The sequence below is a fragment of the Poromitra crassiceps genome, assembly GCF_964638095.1.
Source record: "Poromitra crassiceps genome assembly, chromosome: 10".
Taxonomy (NCBI): domain Eukaryota; kingdom Metazoa; phylum Chordata; class Actinopteri; order Beryciformes; family Melamphaidae; genus Poromitra; species Poromitra crassiceps.
The window spans coordinates 2590494-2609626 of record NC_139631.1 but is presented as its reverse complement, the minus strand read 5'-3'; the positions used below and the strand labels follow the sequence as shown (position 1 = coordinate 2609626).

General features: G+C 49.3%; 1 protein-coding gene across 6 annotated transcripts in view; it reads right to left on the bottom strand.

Annotated features, from left to right (window-relative positions):
- The window catches only part of fbrsl1 (fibrosin-like 1), a 420341-nt gene that overhangs the window by 227822 nt on the left and 173386 nt on the right, over positions 1-19133 (bottom strand). For all 6 annotated transcript variants that reach the window (XM_083644557.1, XM_083644556.1, XM_083644560.1 and 3 more), the window contains exon 3: positions 985-1086. In XM_083644557.1, the coding sequence (XP_083500683.1) occupies positions 985-1086 (102 nt within the window). The remainder of the gene's footprint in view (positions 1-984; positions 1087-19133) is intronic.

Genomic DNA, 19133 nt, shown 5'->3' with positions numbered 1-19133 from the left:
GGAGAAGGGGGGGGGGGGGGCGGAGCAATAGAGAGAAACATGGGAGCGAGGCTTAGGAAAAACGAGGATGAGGGAGAGAAAGATTAGTCTTTTTTTCCTCCATTTTTCCACGATGTCGGGGGTTTTCTTTTTGGAATACTGGATGGCGTAAAACAATGCATTTAATAAGTTCATTAAAATCATATTCTCTCCATCATTTTTTTTTACCCCTGCTGGAAAGCCTTCATACCCCCCCCCCCCCCCCCCTCCGTCTCTCTCTCTCCCCCTCTCTCTCTCTCTCTCTCTCCCTCCTGCTTTCGTCAGCTAAATGAACTGTCTGATTGAATTTAGTTGGGTTTGGGAGGCCTGCTTGACAGGCATTAGTTAGGAAGCATATTTCTACATTCATTTAAAATGAGCCGCTTGGGGTTTTGCATAAATTCTCATTACTTCCCCTGTATGTAAATTGCATTATTTTATCCCTGGTGCTGAACCAATGCCAGGCCTCCATTTCCCTTTGCCACCTACTCATCCTCTAAATGGGCGAGCATATGGACGCCGGCGCGGCGATAATTGGAACAGGGCCTTTAACTCTTTCCACTCCGGGGTCGGCGGGGTCGGCGCGCACCTGGCTGCGCCGCGTTAGCTCATGTCTACATTTAGCCCGTGTCGCGCTTTAAATAATGCTAGGTGACGCTGTGTGACCGGCCTAATCATTTCCTGTCTGCGTGTTGCCAGGCGAACCTCATAACGCACACGGGGGGGTGGGGGGGGGGGGGGGATTTATGAGGTGAGAGCCGGGAACAGCGGGAGCTACTGCACCAGCTGCCCTCTCATCTCGGGCTCTCTTTACCCCACCTCGGGGGTGCCCCTGCCCTGGCCTGTGAAAGCGGATAGCCTGGGTCTCTGTTGGAGGTCTCTGGAGGGGATGGGGTGTGGGCGTGTGTGTGTGTGTGTGTGTGTGTGTGTGTGTGTGTGTGTGGGGGGGGGGGGGGTGGTCCTCACCTCGCTGAGCTGCTCCTTGGAGTTGCTCCTGTGGGGTCGGCTGAGCTCCTGCACCACCTCGTCCTCGATCACCTTCACCGGACGCACCGCCAGCGGTTTGATCTGCGACGGGGAAAAAACAAGGAGAGCTCGTCAAAGCGTTGCACCTCGATGACAGTCAAGCAATAAGCCGTGCGAGAGGCTTTATAGTCATGTTAGAGCAGTTAAGAGGCGAGCAGCAGAGGCACTGTAAGGCACTGCGTCAACTGCCTTATTGCTTTTATGAAACACCGGCTGAAGTGTTAGGCTCATAAAACTTTTATGTTTGATCCATAAAAATGAAAATAGTCATGTTATTAATTGAACGAGCAAATGCTAAGCTTCTACCCGGCAAAAACAGCTCTTGAATAGTGGAAACGACATGGTTTCTCATTGATGCAGGAGTAGCGGTTGGGGTTTTAATTGTCTGCATTCCCAGCTCTGTAGCCTACTTATTAGGCATTTTTCAACAGCTTCAAACACGACTCCGCCAAAACTGAAGACCCGAACCATCCATCTTATAACGAGCCACACAAAACAATCCACTTTTCTATCCTGGTGTCACAAGAGAACGAGGTGCTCTTAATAATCAAAAGTGGGGTATACAGTATTTACTGTTATTTTGCAGATGTACAAAATACATAATATGTGCATTTTACTCCAGCATTCGCAGCATCACATTGCAATACAGCAGCCACATGCAGTCCACCATTAGATCAAAAACTCAGACAAAACATTTCAGTTTTCATCCAAATCGGTTGGAAAACAAAGCCAGCAAATAAAAAAGACCCCAGATGCCATTTTTATTCCCTGCCACTCGCTGCAACCTGACCTGCAACCAAATCATGGACGTAGGCAGCTACGCATAATAACAACACAGCACAACTGCACCGGCTTCAACTGACGCTCAATGGGCCATTCATACTATTCTTACCTTGAGGGACGCACAGAGTCACTGTGGTGTCTCACCTCAGTGTCAGTTTGTGCTTTGGCTAAATGCAAAGCAGCAATGGCTGTAGCCAAAACACCTGCGACCCCAAACCCTTTGGCACACTGCTGCTAAGCAATGCCAGCCGGCAACAGTGATGTAGTAACAACATAGCAAACCATGAGTGGTTGTTACAGTACGGTCATGTTACTGTGTGTGAATGTAGCTATTTTTGGGCTGCGTCGACTCATGTTAAACTGTATATTGTATTTATGAAAATTGGATATCGACCAATCAGAGTCGTCCACCTCGCTCCGATGCGATGGCGGTTCCACTCCATCACATCCAATGGGGTGTGGAATTTCTACAGCTTCAGGGATGTCAGTCTGCAAAACCCGAGGGGGCAGTCGCATTGACGCCAATGCGGAAGTATTAAAAACTGCAGTTCCTCGAATGGCCACTTGAGGCTGGCTCCAACAGGGGGCTCCAACAGGGAATCAATCCCCATTCACCCAATGTTAAAATGTTCGAGTTTACAGTAAGTATAAACATTTACAGCCTTGTATAAAAAAACTGTTTTGTAATGTACCTATATGGCTAATTTCACCTTTTATGACAACTGTACTGGGCGTAAATTTTTATATAACTCACCCATTTAGAGTAAAATAGATGATAAAAAAAAGACTATGTTTTGGGCGTGACTGACAGGTGGCCTGTACAGTGATCGCACAGCTTGCTGATTATGGACCAATAGCAAGCGGCACAGCGGCTCTGTGGAACCCCTGGTTTTGTGCCGTCTCGCACGAGCTGCGTGAAAACCAAGATGGCAGCAGCCAAAACGCCAAACTATAGGCTTCGAGATGAGAGTCCACAAACCACTGGGTGAGGCAACACTCCGTCCATCTCTTTTTATAGTCTATCTATGGCAAAACCTGTAGAGAAAGCTGCCTCACTCTGCCTTAAGGAGCTGCTAGCCCACCTAACGGATGTCATTACTATGGCTGTCAGTGGGAAGTTTGAGTGTTGCATGATGGTTTAAATGACATTTTTTCACAGGTTTCCCCATCTTTACTCAAGTAAAATCACAGCGAAACACTATAGACCTAATCAGCGGGATGTTTACATTTACTTCCGGGTACCCCTGAGGTCCACACATTATAATGGCGGTGGACGGCACAAACTGACGTGTTGAAGACAAAAACAGACAAAGAAGACAAAAATGGTTCGTCCGTGTTGTGTTGTTGTTTAATATCATTCATAACAACACTTTCACTAACGTTAGTGGAGACCAGACTAGCTAATTTACCTGTTGGACCGAGTAGACTCGAAGCTAAATTAAATTAACGTGGCGTCAGTAGCTCTTTCTCGCCGAGAAGAGCCTGGTGACGCGAGGTTAGTAGCTCTGTCTGTAACGTTAACAAGTCTGCAAAAAAACAGCGAGTTTGACAGACAAACAAACGTTATTAGCTAGCTAACACTACATCAAACAAACACAGAAGAAAGGCTAGATACGTCGGACAAGCATGTTTACCAACCGTTTAACCATTTAAATTGAAAGTAGTCGGCCGAAAACAGCGAGAGGGTTTGACAGCATTTATTTGACAACACGCACATTTAAACCTGCCGCCTTCTCCAAGTGGTACCCGGAAGTAAATTTGTTTACATGGTGACGTCACGGTGATTTGGTCTATAGCCTTGTCATCGTTTTTCAATTTTCATGGTCATGAAAATACCAAAAAAAAAAAATCAGGTATCAGGTATCATAATGTATGCAGCTTCAATCCACAAATATCAGTATAGGTGTGAGCCTTCAAAAACCCACATCTGTCTGTAGTGCCAACATGAAGGGCTTGGTTGGTTTATTGCAGGCCATCCAGACCAGGCCTGAAGCTGGCACGGACCCAGAATTCCTGGGCAGATGGGAAGCTGGCAAGCTCAGCGAGGGGGTGTCTGCACAGGTGCAGCACCGGCCAATCGCAGCATCCCCTCTCCCCCCCCCCCCTCGGAGGAGGGTGGGGACAGCCGCGGGGTGCAATCCATTTGACTAGCAGCTTGCGTGCAGCAGCTCCCCCGGTGGCGTGCGCGGTGGCTGGCCCCGGTCTCCTGATCTCCACTGTAATTTAAGCAGATCACTGCTACAATTAACCTTTCCCGGTAAATATCAATTATGGCCCCCGGCTGGGCTAGAATTAAAAGGGTCATCAGCTAATCTGACAGGTCCTGTACGCTACCACCTGGCTGGGAGAGAGAGACAGAGAGAGAGAGAGAGAGAGAGAGAGAGAGAGAGAGAGAGAGAGAGAGAGAGAGAGAGAGAGAGAGCGTGTTTGTCTACCCTCATGCCCACCAGCTCACGAGCCAAGTAGACACAATTCCCTTTTAATTACCCTGCCGCCGCCGGGGCCACCCTGCCGATTGGCCGAGGGGCGTTAGCGGCGCGCTGAGGTCAACGGTGACACAGGATAGGGGGGCGGAGCGGTGGGGAGGGAGCCAATCAGGGGCATAGAGATGGGCGGAAGGGGGAAGCTGGCAGGTGGGCCTAATCAGGTTCGACTGCCTCTGCCTTTCTCTCTCTAATCACTCCTTCAATCTCAAAATAGACAGCAGCCTTCTCTCTCTTTTTTCCCCTCTCGTCTCGAGGTGCCGCCGCGTCGTCACCGTCAAGTGTGGCTGCTGATCACTCTGTTTACCCAGCGTCACATTTCTGAAGTGTTTCCTCCTCCTCCTCCGGGGGGGCCCGCGGCTGCATCAGCCAGTCAGCAATCAGGCCGGCTATTGATCACGAGCGAGCGGCTAATTAGCCACCTAGGTTAATGATGCCGCCCTGCTAGCATGGCTCCCCCGGCCATTGTTCAGCAGGACAGGAGAGCAATTGATCCAGGCAGGAATTCAGCCAGTCTGACAACAGATTGGCAGGCCGGAGCGCATGTGATTAAAGCAGGAGGCTAATTTCCTGTCTAGGGAGGTGTTTAATTGGCCCTCAGCTCTCCACTGTACAGCTTTCATATGCTGTTGTTTTTCCCCCCCTAGTCATTAATGCTAAAGGGCAAGTTTAGAGAGCTCGGGGGCGGGGCTAACGGTCTCTGCTGAGATGTGATTGGCAGTTGTGTGTGGTGCCGCAGGATCAAGGTCATTACGCCTCACCACCCACCCCCCCCCCCCTCCTGCTGCATTTGAGGATCACACCTTTGAAATGCATTGTGGGTAACCAGGGGGGACTGCTTCTCAGAGGACTGGCCATTAGAAAGGAGTTCCAGTTTCAGTTTCTCTTTTTTAAATGTGGATTAATTTTGTTTACATGGGAGGGTTGACCCATGCAGCACGGGGCAAGGTTAACCAGGTTCACCCAGCAAGTGAATGTGCGTGTGTGTGCGTGTGCGTGTGTGTGTGTGTGTGTGTGTGTCGGGAGGGAGGGGGGTGTTCTGTAAGAGACGTAGAGAAAGAGCAGAGAAGTAAGGCCTGTGTTTTACATGAATAATGTACTGGAAATTAGCTCCATTAGTCTGGGTATTGAACACGTCTGCGGTGCCTCTCTGGAGGCTGCTGCTCTGTGCTCTTTAATTATCTTCAAAGGGCCCTCCAGCATCTTCATTCCCCCCCAAGTGGAGCAGCAGCGTGGACTCAGGCTGCTCATTGACACTGACGCTGGTCACAAAGAGCCCCGCTTAGTAAAGCCTAGCCGCCCGCCGCATCGACGCAGACTGGAGTCTTCCAAGCAGTTCAGGCTAGGCTTAGCTACAGTACAGTAACTCTCCTGCCTCTCTCGCTCTCTCTCTCTCTCTCTCTCTGTCTCTCTCCCTCTTTCTCTCTCTCTCCATGTCGATCAATCTGCAGGCTGTCAGTGGGGAGTCGGCTAGAGGCTGGCGGGTGATGCTTTGTTGTCCTGCTCCTTTGAACCTGCCTCCCCTCCTTCACCTTTGCAGAGGGGCCAGGCGGCCATTTGACAGTCTGCTCACTCGCTCTCACCTCTCGGTCCTGACCCCCCTTGCCTCCCATCGCCTCCTCTCATCTCCCCTCCCCTCCCCTCCCCGCATGCTCCCCTCCCCTCTCCTCCCTCCTCCCCTCTCCTCCCTCCTCCCCTCCTCCTCCCTCCTCCCTCAACTCCTCCTCCCCCTCACCTCCTCCTCACCTCCCTCTCCTCCTCCTCCTCCTCCTCCCCTCCCTCTCCTCCTCTCCTCCTCCCTCCCCACCTCGCTCCATCTCCTCTCGCTCTGCCTCGTCTCTCCCCAGCCTGCCGTCACCTGTCAGCGGCGTTCAGGGAGGTTGTGCCTCAGCCTTGTCCCGGTGTCAATCCTCATTACCCTTTGGATCTTGGACTTTGCCCTCCCCCCCTCTCCCCTCCCCTCCCCTCCCTTCCCCTCCCCTCCCTTGCCTTCCTTCCTAGCTGCCTTGACGCTCCTCTCCTCTCCTCTGCCGCACTCCCGCGCTCGCTCGGGGGGGGGCGGGGGGAGGAGAGGGAGGCGTGACGTGGGGAGGGGGGGATACAGCCTTCCCCCTGATTTGCTGTGAAAAGTGTCCTGCGCACAGGACCCTCACCCCCATTAACCCAGCGCCAGGCTGCCACCGCTGCGCGGGGAGGTGGCGGGCGGGCGGGCGGGGAGGTGGCGGGCGGGCTCGGCACCTCGGCGCTCAGTGCCGGGCCCCGGCACCGGCTCAATCTATCGGCTCATTATCCCCCCCGCCCGGGCCGGGACGCAGACAAGTGCACTTTAGGGCCACAGGCCAAATTGATTCATCTGCCTTCATTTTCTTCAGGCTCAGAAGTGGCAGCTGCTCGGAGGCAAGGGGGAAGGAGCTGTAAGCTGGTGAGAGACAGAGGAGAGAGAGAGAGAGAGAGAGAGAGAGAGAGGAGAGAGAGAGAGACGGGGATGGAGTGAGTGGAAGGAGGGGGATCAAGAGAAAGAGGTGTTCCTGGCTTTGTTCCTCATCCATGTCTCATTTCCCTCCTCCCTCCCTCTTCTCTCTCTCTCTCTCCCTCCCTCTTCTCTCTCACCCTTTACAGCACTACCAACAACTCTCTCTCTCTCTCTCTCACTCCCTCTGTCTCTCTCTCACTCCCTCTGTCTCTCTCTCACTCCCTCTGTCTCTCTCTCCCTCCCCTCTTCTCTCTCTCCCTTTACAGCACTACCAACACCTCCCTCCCTCGCAATCACCATCGAGACATGCACTCACTCCCCCACCAAGTCCCAGGTTGGAAATTAGCCCAAGGACAAGCTAGTGGATTTACTACAGGGAGAGCAAATGGATTTTTGCTTTTATTTTGACGAGTCCCAGTGCATCCATTACGCCTCTTAATCATACATTATTCATATAGAGCCGGCCTTATAATAAATGAGCACATAAAAAGGGGTACACATATTATACAAGGCCTCAAATGCCCCCATAACTCTCTCCCTAGTACACTCAAGACTACATCACGTTTGTACGGCGGGGCACAAATATGAGCTTGTGAAATCACGGCAAGATGACGTTTCTATTCCCGGCAGTGACACCAGGACACCACCGGAGTCGAGGCGGCCGACTAAAAGCAACACCGGCGTACAAATGAGCTACGGCGCAAAACAAATGAGAGGGCGTGACCTATTAGCCGCTCAACATGTGTAGCGACGGCGGCGCAGGCTAATACCACTCGGTGTGAAGCTAACCGAGGTGGGCGCGCGTGACCTCGCCGCACCGCAACAAAGCAGTCATCCTGAAAGCTTAAGCCGCCTCCTCCTCGGCCTGATTCCCAGCCAGCGGGGCCCTCAGGAGAGCCCCGGCTGTCCCACCGGGGCCCGTCTGGGACAGATGAACTGGGGGAGAGGAGCGCTCCCCGCGGGGCCCAGGCCTTCTCCAATCACTCTCACCATATGCCTCCTGGGGGAGAGGAGAGGGGAGGGGAGGTGCACCTGCTCCCAAATATGAACCCATCCCTCAGCACCTGTCCCGGGGGTCCGCTGACGACCACCACCGACACACGCACACACACACGCACACGCACACGCACGCGCACACACACACGCGCGCACACACACGCACGCACCTGTCAGCCAGGAGCATTGGCACAGTATCTGCCCTGTGCTGATAAGCACAAGGCCTTAGAGCAGAGAACCCCCGGCCCCCCCCCCCCTCCCACTCCGAGGCAGGCATCTCTCTGTGCTACTGACAACAATTAGGCCCCTCCCACTCCGAGGCAGGCATCTTAGTGCTACCCAGAGCCGTATAATAGAGGAGTTCCGACATCTCCATTCACTCCAATGGACCAGTTTTTTTCCAGGAAGTAGAAAGTGGAACTCTTGAGTAAAAAAAGCAGCACTGTCGAGTTGCAGCAAAATAGACAGTTTGTGTTGTACTTTGAAAGGGTTTTTCATCCCTTGAATCAAATTGTACATTATCAGCTTTATTTTAGCATGCAAAAGTAGCGCTAGACCCATTCCTGGCTGTTCATTGGCAGGAATCATCTCGCATTTTGGTCCTCCGCTGACGCCACTCTCTTACTAGAGGACACTAGTGCTACAACAATTAGGCCCCTCCCACTCCGAGGCAGTCATCTCTCTGTGCTACTGACAATTAAGCCCGTCCCACTCCGAGGCAGGCATCTCTCTGTGCTACTGACAATTAAGCCCGTCCCACTCCGAGGCAGTCATCTCTCTGTGCTACTGACAATTAAGCCCGTCCCACTCCGAGGCAGGCATCTCTCTGTGCTACTGACAATTAAGCCCCTCCCACTCCGAGGCAGGCATCTCAGTGGCACCGACAACAATTAGGCCCCTCCCACTCCGAGGCAGGCATCTCTCAGTGCTACCGACTAAGAATTAGGCCCCTCCCACTCCGAGGCAGGCATCTCTCAGTGCTACCGACTAAGAATTAGGCCGTGATGTCAAAACGCTAACGATGTTATTGGAGGCAAAGCAGGGGAGCCATGCTCTGGATTTGCTCTTCCTTGCTGGGCCGACATTATGCAGATCGTCCTCGCCTTGGAAGAAACGGAGGGCTTTGATTTCGCCGCACACACTATTAGCGCTGTGAGCCGTGAGCGCATTTGGCAAAAGATTTATGCAGCTATGCTAACAAGGCAAATTCAAATGCTGTTCAGTTTGGTGGGTTGTGTCTTTTTTTCTCCTCTTGTAAATCTCAACGTGACTATTTGCAAGTCAAAGTTCTTGTTGTTGGCCTTCAAAACAACAAACCAGAAAAAACAAAACAGGGGGCGCGCGCACAAAGCCACAATAAAACCACCTCAGATTGTGCTACATGCCTCCCTCGCCCTTAGCGGTCAACAAAAGCATTTGGAGAGAGAGAGATTTATTCATACATTTTCAAGTATGTTGCCGTTCCTCTCAATGCTGTGATTATCCGAGTAGACCTTTCAATCATCAAGAGTATTTCCAAGGTAATGGGGAGGCGTGCGGAAAAACAAGACACAACAATTTAAAATATTCCAGAGCCACAGATGATTGCCGGGGAAAATAAACGAGAGTTAACCTTGAAAGAAAGCCGCAAAAAAATGCAACTGGCTCCGAGTGGCTCTTTTGAATGTATCGCAGAGATATCAGTTGTGACTCACTCAATTATGCATGACAGGCTTTTGCATAGACTAAACATTGTGTTCTTTCATATTTAATGTTGTTTACACAAAACTTCATGACCTGCTTGGCGTCCCATATCCATATCCCCAACATGATGATAGCTCTATCATAATAAATACTGCTGCAGCATAAAGATACAGTACTAACCACTATTAGTTTACCTGCTATAGCCGCAGTGAGTGAGTGGCTGCAGTTGTCTGTGGCACGCCTTGTGTTCTAACAGTAGTGGCTGTGTTTAGTTTAGATAAGATTAGATTAGATGAGACTTTAATGGTGGGTCACTGCAGGATAGGGGTTATAGCAGGGGATATAAATTAGAATAGGGCAAATGAGGGTATAAAAAAGAACACGACCGATGATTCCAACCAAATAGAATATATGAATATGATATGAATAGAATGAAAAATGTATCAATTTCCACCATTTGAAAACGGTAAAATGTATCAATTAAGTGATGATGGGTGGAAAAAGAACAGGATTATCTCATTCACACACGTATTTGGAAACGACAGAGTGGGATTTTAACGGGTCGCAAGGGTTCAAGGGTCATGAAAGTCCCTCACGACATACAGCAGCAGGACTACTGAAACTTTCAATTCAAGTTGGAGCAAAGAAAAGCATTCAAATTGCAGTTCCATGTTTTTTTCTGTTCCGTGACAACAGCAATATTTGAAACAGTCAAATGAATTACTGATCGTATCGCTGAGATGTCTGAAAGAACGAGATAATACCCCCCCACACACACACACACACACCGCTACATGTAGATCAAAGAGTTTGCTACTTTATAACCCTGCGACCGTAATAACTGCAGGTATGCCGTATCAAAGCCAGATAGCGCCACGGTTTCATAAGGGGAAGGATTTTATCAATTATGACTCTCAGCTCCACAGCCCCTCAAACGGACAGAGATAAGGCGGGCGTAAACACTCTTATCAGCTGATAAGAAGAGTCTGTTGGTGGGACAGATCAGCGGTCCAGACAGATGGGGAAATGACAAAAATGCACGACTAGACGGAGATTTTCACAACTCGCAGAGTTGACGAAATGAGGAAAGAAGGAGAAAATAGCACTCTCTGTAAGCAACGAGCAAACCCAAGTCAAGTCATGTGATTACTACAATATTCTTGGTAAATTGCATTCGTTCAAATGAGGGACAATCAATTCATGTTACAGCCCCCATCCAGTTAGTCTTTCTACCTGTTTAACGGTTGGTGTTCTATTTCAAACATTTTCAACTTTCGACGAGCGTCTGCTGGCATCTGATTCTGTGCTATGCACCAAGGAGATACGCCCGGAAAACAACGCAAGTTACGCCGGAAAGAGTATTCTTCCATAGCTTACGGCAAGGAAGAGCTGCGTTATTGAGATCACAACAACCGGTCAAAACCGATGTGATTATTAACTCAGTGGCATTTTGAGCCAGCAGGCTCAGTTTAACATAGCTAACAGAGAGCTAGCTAGTTAACATGCCAGCTCGTCCTTAGTCACTATCAAATTCACATTGTTCCATTTTAGCAACTAACTTAACTTGAGGACACAATTAATTTGTCAAAAGATATTTGGCGAACTGTGTGGCTAATCAGCATTCGGGCATGACTCAGAAACATGAAATATCTTAAAAATGTCAAAATACACTGGAGGGGGGGCTTTAAGGGCTTCTTATACAGCCAATATATTGATCAATTATACAATAAATATGTAATCGACCTGATTCATATCCATCATATCATGGGTTAGGGTTATCATGGATGATACTGAGTGGCCAATATCAGATGATTTTTAAGAGTAAAATATCGGCCAGATATATTCAGATGCCACTTCCTCAAGATATAAGCAGAAAGTGAACAAAACTGGCAAAAGCATTAATCTTTCTTAACACCTGAAAATGATCTTATTAGCAGTCTAAAACGCGACGATTTTGGAAGTGCAAGATTCACACCCTCGCAAGCGATTACACTCGACAACTCCGTCAGCCTCACACGTACCTTGAGAAATATTTAATTTCCTTGAATGTAATCTGAAATAATTATCAGCTGCAGCCGAGGCGCACACATCCTGTAAGAAGGCCCCTTCTAACAAGTTCACCGCTGCTGCATTCAAACACGTCAGAAGCAGCTATCGCTCACCGTCCGGGACATCATTAAAACATCGAGATTGTGAGGTAACGGAAATGAGCAAGTGATAATACCAAAAAAAGGGTGGGAAAAAAAACGATGAAAAACAGCCTCAAACTTTCAATCCGTCTAACTTCGCTCGCTTTTCAGTCAGGTGAGGAAATGGCTGTTTGATAGAATGCCTGAGTAAAATAGTACTGTGTTGAATTTCCTGTTCAATTTGCTATTGATTATTTGTTGCTGATGACTGAGTGAAACATGAAGTGAAACAGGTCATTGAGTTGGAGTGGTAATGCGTCTCTTTCAGAGAGCTGTACAATTTTAATGAGTGTTGTCTCTTTGTTTTCAGACCCGGGACCAAAATGTCTCTGTTGTGTTGCCCTCACTTTGGGATGCATGCAACGCTTTCAATGAACCCAACTAAACTAAGACCTAAACTAAACTGTATCCTGACTGACAAACCTCAATATTGGCTATTGACTTGAATCGACTCCAATATGACGCTCGTTTGTGTAATTGATCAATGCTATTTTTAAATTAATAGGAGAAGAACTTTGTAGTTAAGAGCAGTGACAGCCAGAAATTGTGTATCACCACTCTAGTCTCACGTGGTCCAAATGCTGTTTCAGAGGCTTTTCCACCCGGCCATGAGCAAAGTTCTTGGGGGAGTAACTGACTCACTCAGATTTCACTTCTTTTTTTGGCATGAAAACGGTCAGATTTGGTACAAACTATCGTCTACTGGCAGCTGTGATCCAAAAGATATCGGTAGCCGCCTTAAAATAAAAAAATGTGAACGGTCGAACCTTCCTCCAGACATACAGTGGACCTAATCCGGGGGCTTAGCGAGGAGCTAAGGCATGATATCAGAGGAGAGAGAGTTCTGCAGAAAGAGAGAGAGTTTTGGCGAGAGAGAGAGAGAGAGAGAGACTGGGAGAGAGAGAGAGAGAGAGACTGGGAGGGAGAGAGAGAGTGAAAGAGACTGGGAGAGAGAGAGAGTGAGAGAGACTGGGAGAGAGAGAGAGTGAGAGAGACTGGGAGAGAGAGAGAGTGAGAGAGACTGGGAGAGAGAGAGAGTGAGAGAGAGACTGGGAGAGAGAGAGAGAGTGAGAGAGACTGGGAGAGAGAGAGAGTGAGAGAGACTGGGAGAGAGAGAAAGAGTGAGAGAGACTGGGAGAGAGAGAGAGAGTGAGAGAGAGATACTGCTGAGAGGGCTTTTTAATAGGAGGCAGATGCAGCACATGTAATGAATGAGCTGGGCTGGACTCGCTTCCCTCTGATGTCTGAACACTCTTCCTGCTCTCGCAAAACTTCTGGGACGTTATCTCATGGCTGCACAGCCGCCGCCTTTTGGAGGAAGTGTTCTGTGTCGGGGGGTGCAGTGTGTATTTCTGTGTGTATGCGTGAAAGAGTGTGTGTGTGTGTGTGTGTGTGTGTGTGTGTGTGTGCTGTAATATGTGTGGTTACCCCACACAGCTGTATGAAGCCCTGCAGCCTTCTGCCCTAACAGCTTCTTGGTGTTTCTATGTTGAATAGATGCACGTGTCACAGTACATACAGTACATGGCACCAGACCCCGAAAAAAGACCAAAAAAGAAAGTTCCAATCAAGTTGACAAGGTGATGTGTCACATTTCAAAAGTCATATTTACTGCACATTTGAATACCTGCATGTGATTGGCTGCAAAAAGCTCTGTTGGTGAGATGTCTCTGGAACAAGCACCAAGGATGGGATGACCCTCTTCTTCCGCAGGATCTTCTACAAGCCTGGTCCGATTGGGACCAGGCTTTGTTCCTGTGGTCGCCAAACAGGCGACCACAAAATGGTCCTTCGAGCCGGATCATCTACAACCCTTCCTTACAAAATGGTCCTTTGAGCCGGATCTCTGCATTACAAGCTCTCTTATCCTATCCTCTGTGTGGTGTCACGCTGCTGTAAAAATGAAATGTGCCCTTGTAGAAGGTGGCGGTGGATAGTGGTTGGAGGAAGGATGGGAAAATAGAAAAACAGCTTGTATGCATATGAGTGACCCCACACCACTCCTCGCCTCCCCACACCAGCCCTCTCCTCCCCGCAGTATACCCTCCCTTAGCTTCCTGCAGCAGGCGGACAGCCAACACTTGGCTCACATCAAAGGCCTTGGAATCAGTGCGCCCGGGTGGTGCAGCAGTGTATTCCCTCCCCTACCAACATGAGGGCCACAGGTTCAAGCCCCCGTTGTTACCTCCGGCTTGGTCAGGCCTCCCTACAGACACAATTGGCCGTGTCTGCGCCGGTGAGAAGCCGGTGGGGTATGTGTCCTGGTCACTAGTGCCTCCTCTGGTCGGTCGGGGACCTGTTCAGTGGGGAGGGGAACTGGGGGGAATAGCGCGATCCTCCGCACACACTACGTCCTGCGGGTGAAACTCCTCACTGTCAGGTGAAAAGAAGTGGCTGGCGAATCTACATGTATTGGAGGAGGGATGTGAAAGTCTACACGCTCCCCAGATCGGCAGAGGGGGCGGAGCAACGACTGGGACCACTTAGACAGGGGACAAATTGGCCAGGAACAATTGGGAGAAAAAGTTAAATACAAAGAAAGAAGGCTTGGTGGAAACAATGCGTACGAACACCAAACACAGAGCGAGTTAACCCCCTCATTCCATCTGAATCTTCTGCTGAACAGTTGCAGTGAATGGGGTCTGGTGCAGCTTAATCCAAGTGTTTTGATGCAAAACATTTACACTGTGGCCCCATTTCCACTTATTACACGGTATCACAATGCAATCTGTATCCACATGCTATCCAGATCATGATCATGCCCTTTGCATTTACACCATGTGTCAATGCATTCTCACTGCCTCCATCATCGTATTTTTCTTTATCCACATAAAATATCAGATACTATTAAAAAAAAAAGGCCTAGATTTACCTCATTATAGCGTTATTCTATAGAGGAAACTGTAAATGGCAGCCAAAAATGGACCTATCCTGTTTTTGTTATGTTTGCTCAGAACGTTTGGACACGCACTGTAATCTTATGGCTAAAAACACATTATGCTGCACAAATTGTTTAGAAAGTTGATGGTCCTTTTACATCTGTTTTTTGAAATTCTAAATAACCAGACGCTGTGCGCTTCAACTGTTTGGGAGAAGTGCTGGAACTTGGGAATAGATAAGGACATACTTTTCCCTTTAATATGAAATCATCAGCGAGCACTAGCAGCACCCTGGGGGATCAGGTGGTGCACCTACTCTATGCATGGGGTAACATTAGCCGCGATAGCAGCTCTAAACAGGGAGGTGAAGCTTGGCACAGCGGCCCACCTCCTCACACCACCTTCCAGCCAAGTCCCTCTCCCCCACAGCCACGGCTCATGGCTCTTTTGACTCGCAGCAAATTGCTAGATTGGTACTGCAGCGCGTCAGTCACACCGCCGTCACACTGGCTTTATCTATCTCCATACACAGGCCTGCATAAGGAATGCTTTAAATCCCCATAAGCATGGACGCAGAGACACCATGCAGCACGTACACCTGACATGCAAAACATATGTGGGCTGCCCAGAGTAATCGGGGGTCAGGAGAGACTGATAGAAGACAGACAGGGGAGACTACCAGAGAGAGAGAGAGAGAGAGAGAGATCGAGAGAGAGAGAGAGAGAGAGAGAGCAATATAGAGAGGGAGGAAGGGAGTCAGATCGAAGGATTGATGGATCTTCATATTAGAAAAATGAAGCCAACGCAGTGCCAAAAATGCAGAGCTAAAAGCTGCAGTTCCTCGAATGGCCACTTGAGCCTGGCACCAAAAGCGTTAAAGCGCCAAAATTTACAGCAGAAGTAAACATAAACAAAAGTAAACATTACAGCCTGGTACAAAAAATGGTTTTGGTCTCTCTATAATAGCTAATGGTCGCATTTAGAGTAAAATATACGATAAATCACAGTATGTTTTAGGGCGTGATTGACAGGTCGCCTGTCCAGTGATCGTGCAGCTCGCCGATCACCTACCAATAGCAGGCGGAGCTGCGGCTCTTCTCGTCCAAATATGGTCCCTTCTGGATAAAAAAACAAAAACAAAAACAAGATGGCGACGGTCAAAATGCCAAACTCGAGGCTTTAGAACGCGAGTCCACAAACCAATGGGTGATGTTACGTCGGCTACGTCCATATTTTGAAACAGACTCTGATCCCCCCTCTCCCACAGTGCACTGTGCACACATGAAAAGACTTTGCTCTTGTCAGTCAGATATGGAAGGAGTGAGGGAGGGGTCACGGGGGAGGAGGAGGAGGAGGCCTCTCTGCTGTCATGTGGCCGCTTGGCAGTGACATCTGCCTCTTTGCTGTCAGCTTCGCCGTCACCACTCGCTCTGGCTCGGACGAGAAGAGAGAGAGTGGGAGGAGGAGGAGGAGAGTGAGGAAGAGGAGGAGGAGGAGGAGGAGGCAGAGTGGAGATGATGAGATGACTCCTCTAAAGCGTTGGGGTTGGGTATGGAAATCAGCTCTGAGGGGGGAAGGGGGGAATAAAAAATAAAATGGACGGAGAAGAAGCAGACAGAATAAGCCTCCGTCGACGTGACAGCATCCAGCCTGGAGAGCGGAGATCTACCGCCTGTGCAATTACACGGACGCATTTGCATGTATATGATCCCTCAAAACGCTGACACGCGCCGGGATTTGAGCCTCGCTATCTCGCGCGTGTGTGTGAGTGTGTGTGTGTGTGTGTGTGCGTGTGGTGTGTGTGTGTGAGCGTATGTGCGACATTAGGAGATCTAACAGGCTCTGCTTGTCGTGATGTTCACTACATAGGATGAGGAAGCGGCCTGCAGAAGAGGATCAGGTCATTGTGTTAATAGGGATAATAGTGAGTTAATAAGCTTATGGGGGATTTGACTGCGTATCCTAATGGGCAAAGGCCCCTCAGATGAAGCTGTCTCCTGTACCCCCGCCCACCCATCCACCCACCCCCCCGCCCCCATGACTGAAAATCATAGACTGTATAAAAGATATGGACGTAGCCGCACATTGGTTTGTGGACTCCACAAACAAAACAGTGGACTATAGCTGAGGTGCACTGTGGGAAGTTCACTTAATTAAGCTTAGATGTGTGGGCCAGCTCTTGTTGTGCGGGGCTGAGTGACGGCTGTGTTGGTTGAACTATACAGTATCACCTTATGCAATCATACCTGAATGATATGGTGCAATTACAATCAAATAGACAGGCAGACGCATGGAAAATAAGTGGCATTTTGCAGATGCAGATGCTATCATTATCATATCAGTAAACATAGCTTTTAGACAAAGCAATTCCGTAGGCTGGAGAAATACATTTACCTTGATCAGTTGCTGTCATTTTTAGACTCTCTCAGATTCTGTATTTTGATATCAACATCAACATGGAAATATATTTTGAAATATTTTAAGATCCATTTCCACATTGGATATCAAACGCCATGACGTGTATTTCAGCATCAACTGTCTGCTAGGTTATGTCAACTGATACCCGCCGCTTAATCAGTACAAAAAGCCCACCTGAAAAGCCTACTGTGCGAGTCACATGTTTCACATTAAAGTGCATGAGAAAAACAGTTGACCCATATTCACAACACGTAACTATAGCAACAACAACAACTATAGCAATCTCATCGTCATGTTGTGCTGTGCTCTCCACACTCAAACATTACAGTATGCAAACTGACAGGCTGCCACTTCCAGCACCAAGTCACTGTGCCGGTCTAACTCAAGCAAGCACAATGCACTGCTCCCATCTCTTTGTTTGCGTGTGCGTGCGTGCGTGTTTGTGCGTGCGCGTGCACGTGTGTGTTTGTGTGTTTGTGTGTGTTTGTGCGTGTCGTGTGAGGTGCTTTCGGCGCACCACTTGGTGGCAGTAACATGCTCTAGCCGAGAATAGAAAGCAGAGTAAACACAAGAGTTGCAACCTGAAAACACAATGTGTGTCTTCAGCATGAGTGACTGCCACAGGCCTGCAGCAGCATGTGAACTACCTGGGAGAGAGCAGCAGGCAGAGCAGGGGCAGGGGCAGGGCAGGGGCAGGGGCAGGGGCAGGGGCAGGGGCAGGGGCAGGGGCAGGGGCAGGGGCAGGGGCAGGGGCAGGGGCAGGGGCAGGGGCAGGGGCAGGGGCAGGGGCAGGGGCAGGGGCAGGGGCAGGGGCAGGGCAGGGAGGAGAGGTGAGCGGTGAATGTGGAAATGACATGGAGGATATTGGGAGGCTAATTGTCTTGAGGAGCGGCCCGGGCGACCTTGGCAGGGTGAGAAGTCAGGGGCTTTGGCCTCCCAGGGCATGGCGCTGCCAGGGTAATTGTGCCGCGATCTTGACCTTGCATTGCTTAAACCCGCCCTCCACTCGTTTCTCTCTCCATCCCTCTTTCTTTATCCCTCTCTCTCTCTCTCTCCCTCCCTCCCTCCCTCCCTCCCTCTGGCTGAGGCTGAGAAGGAGCTGGGGGCTGCTCTGCGCTCTAATGATGTCGGCTCCCCAGAGGAGGCGTCTGTCTGCTGAATCTCAACAGCTAGCCTTCCAGGGCTCAGCTCGGCCTCGCCAGCTGCGGGGACGCCTGGAGGACGAACCATGGAGGAGGATTTGTCTGCTAGGCACAAGCCTGCGTTCGGGTAGCATCACCACAACCAAAACAACCAGCATACCCACCACCACCACTGACGGGGTCGTGGAGGTCAGGAGCCTCCTGCCCCCTGCTACAAACCCAAGGGTAGGAGTTAGGAGGCAGGAAATATTCATGCTACTGATTCTGATTCAACCTCAGTGCTACTGTACTACTACTTATACCATAGTCTGGGTGAATAATACTCTTTTCTGATTGGCCGGCAGATGTGCATTAAAACTGTGTATTGCTCAAGTTTAATCACCGTTCTAAATTCATCCACTACCCAACCGGTAACCATAGCAACATTAAAGAGCACAGCTGTCAAAGCTTGTGCAAAACTGTGGCAACTAGCCTACAGTGATAAACTAAACTAAACTAACTATAGGAAGGAAAACACACCAATGGCAGATTTTAACATTTCTTTCAATCTATTTTGAGAATATAACAATTTTGAAGAATGGGACGCAGCAGAGTTAGGCTATTGGTTGTAAAAGGGACTAGAAATATGCCTTGCCATGACAACGGTAAGCTCTTGCTTCATAACCATGACCATGGTATAAGTGGAATATTGAACGCGTAGGTGTGCGTTAAGTAAGGGATAATGTATATTGAGGCGGTGATTACGGGGGAAATAATGACCGACAGGTGGATTGAGCCCGACGCGTAGCGGAGGGCTTAATCATTCACCTGAAGGTCATTATTTCCCAGTAATCACCGCCTCAATATACATTATCCCGCTTAGAACACGGCCTACAACTAAATCATTCAATAATCTGACAAAAATAATTATTCAAATATATTTTTTAATAGCGTTTTCAACGACAAAGCGGTTTCATTCGTAATTTGGCACACAAGACACCACAGCTGCAACTGGTTGGCCTAATTAGTAGTGGCTTGCTGACAAAAGGCTCTTATCAACTGAT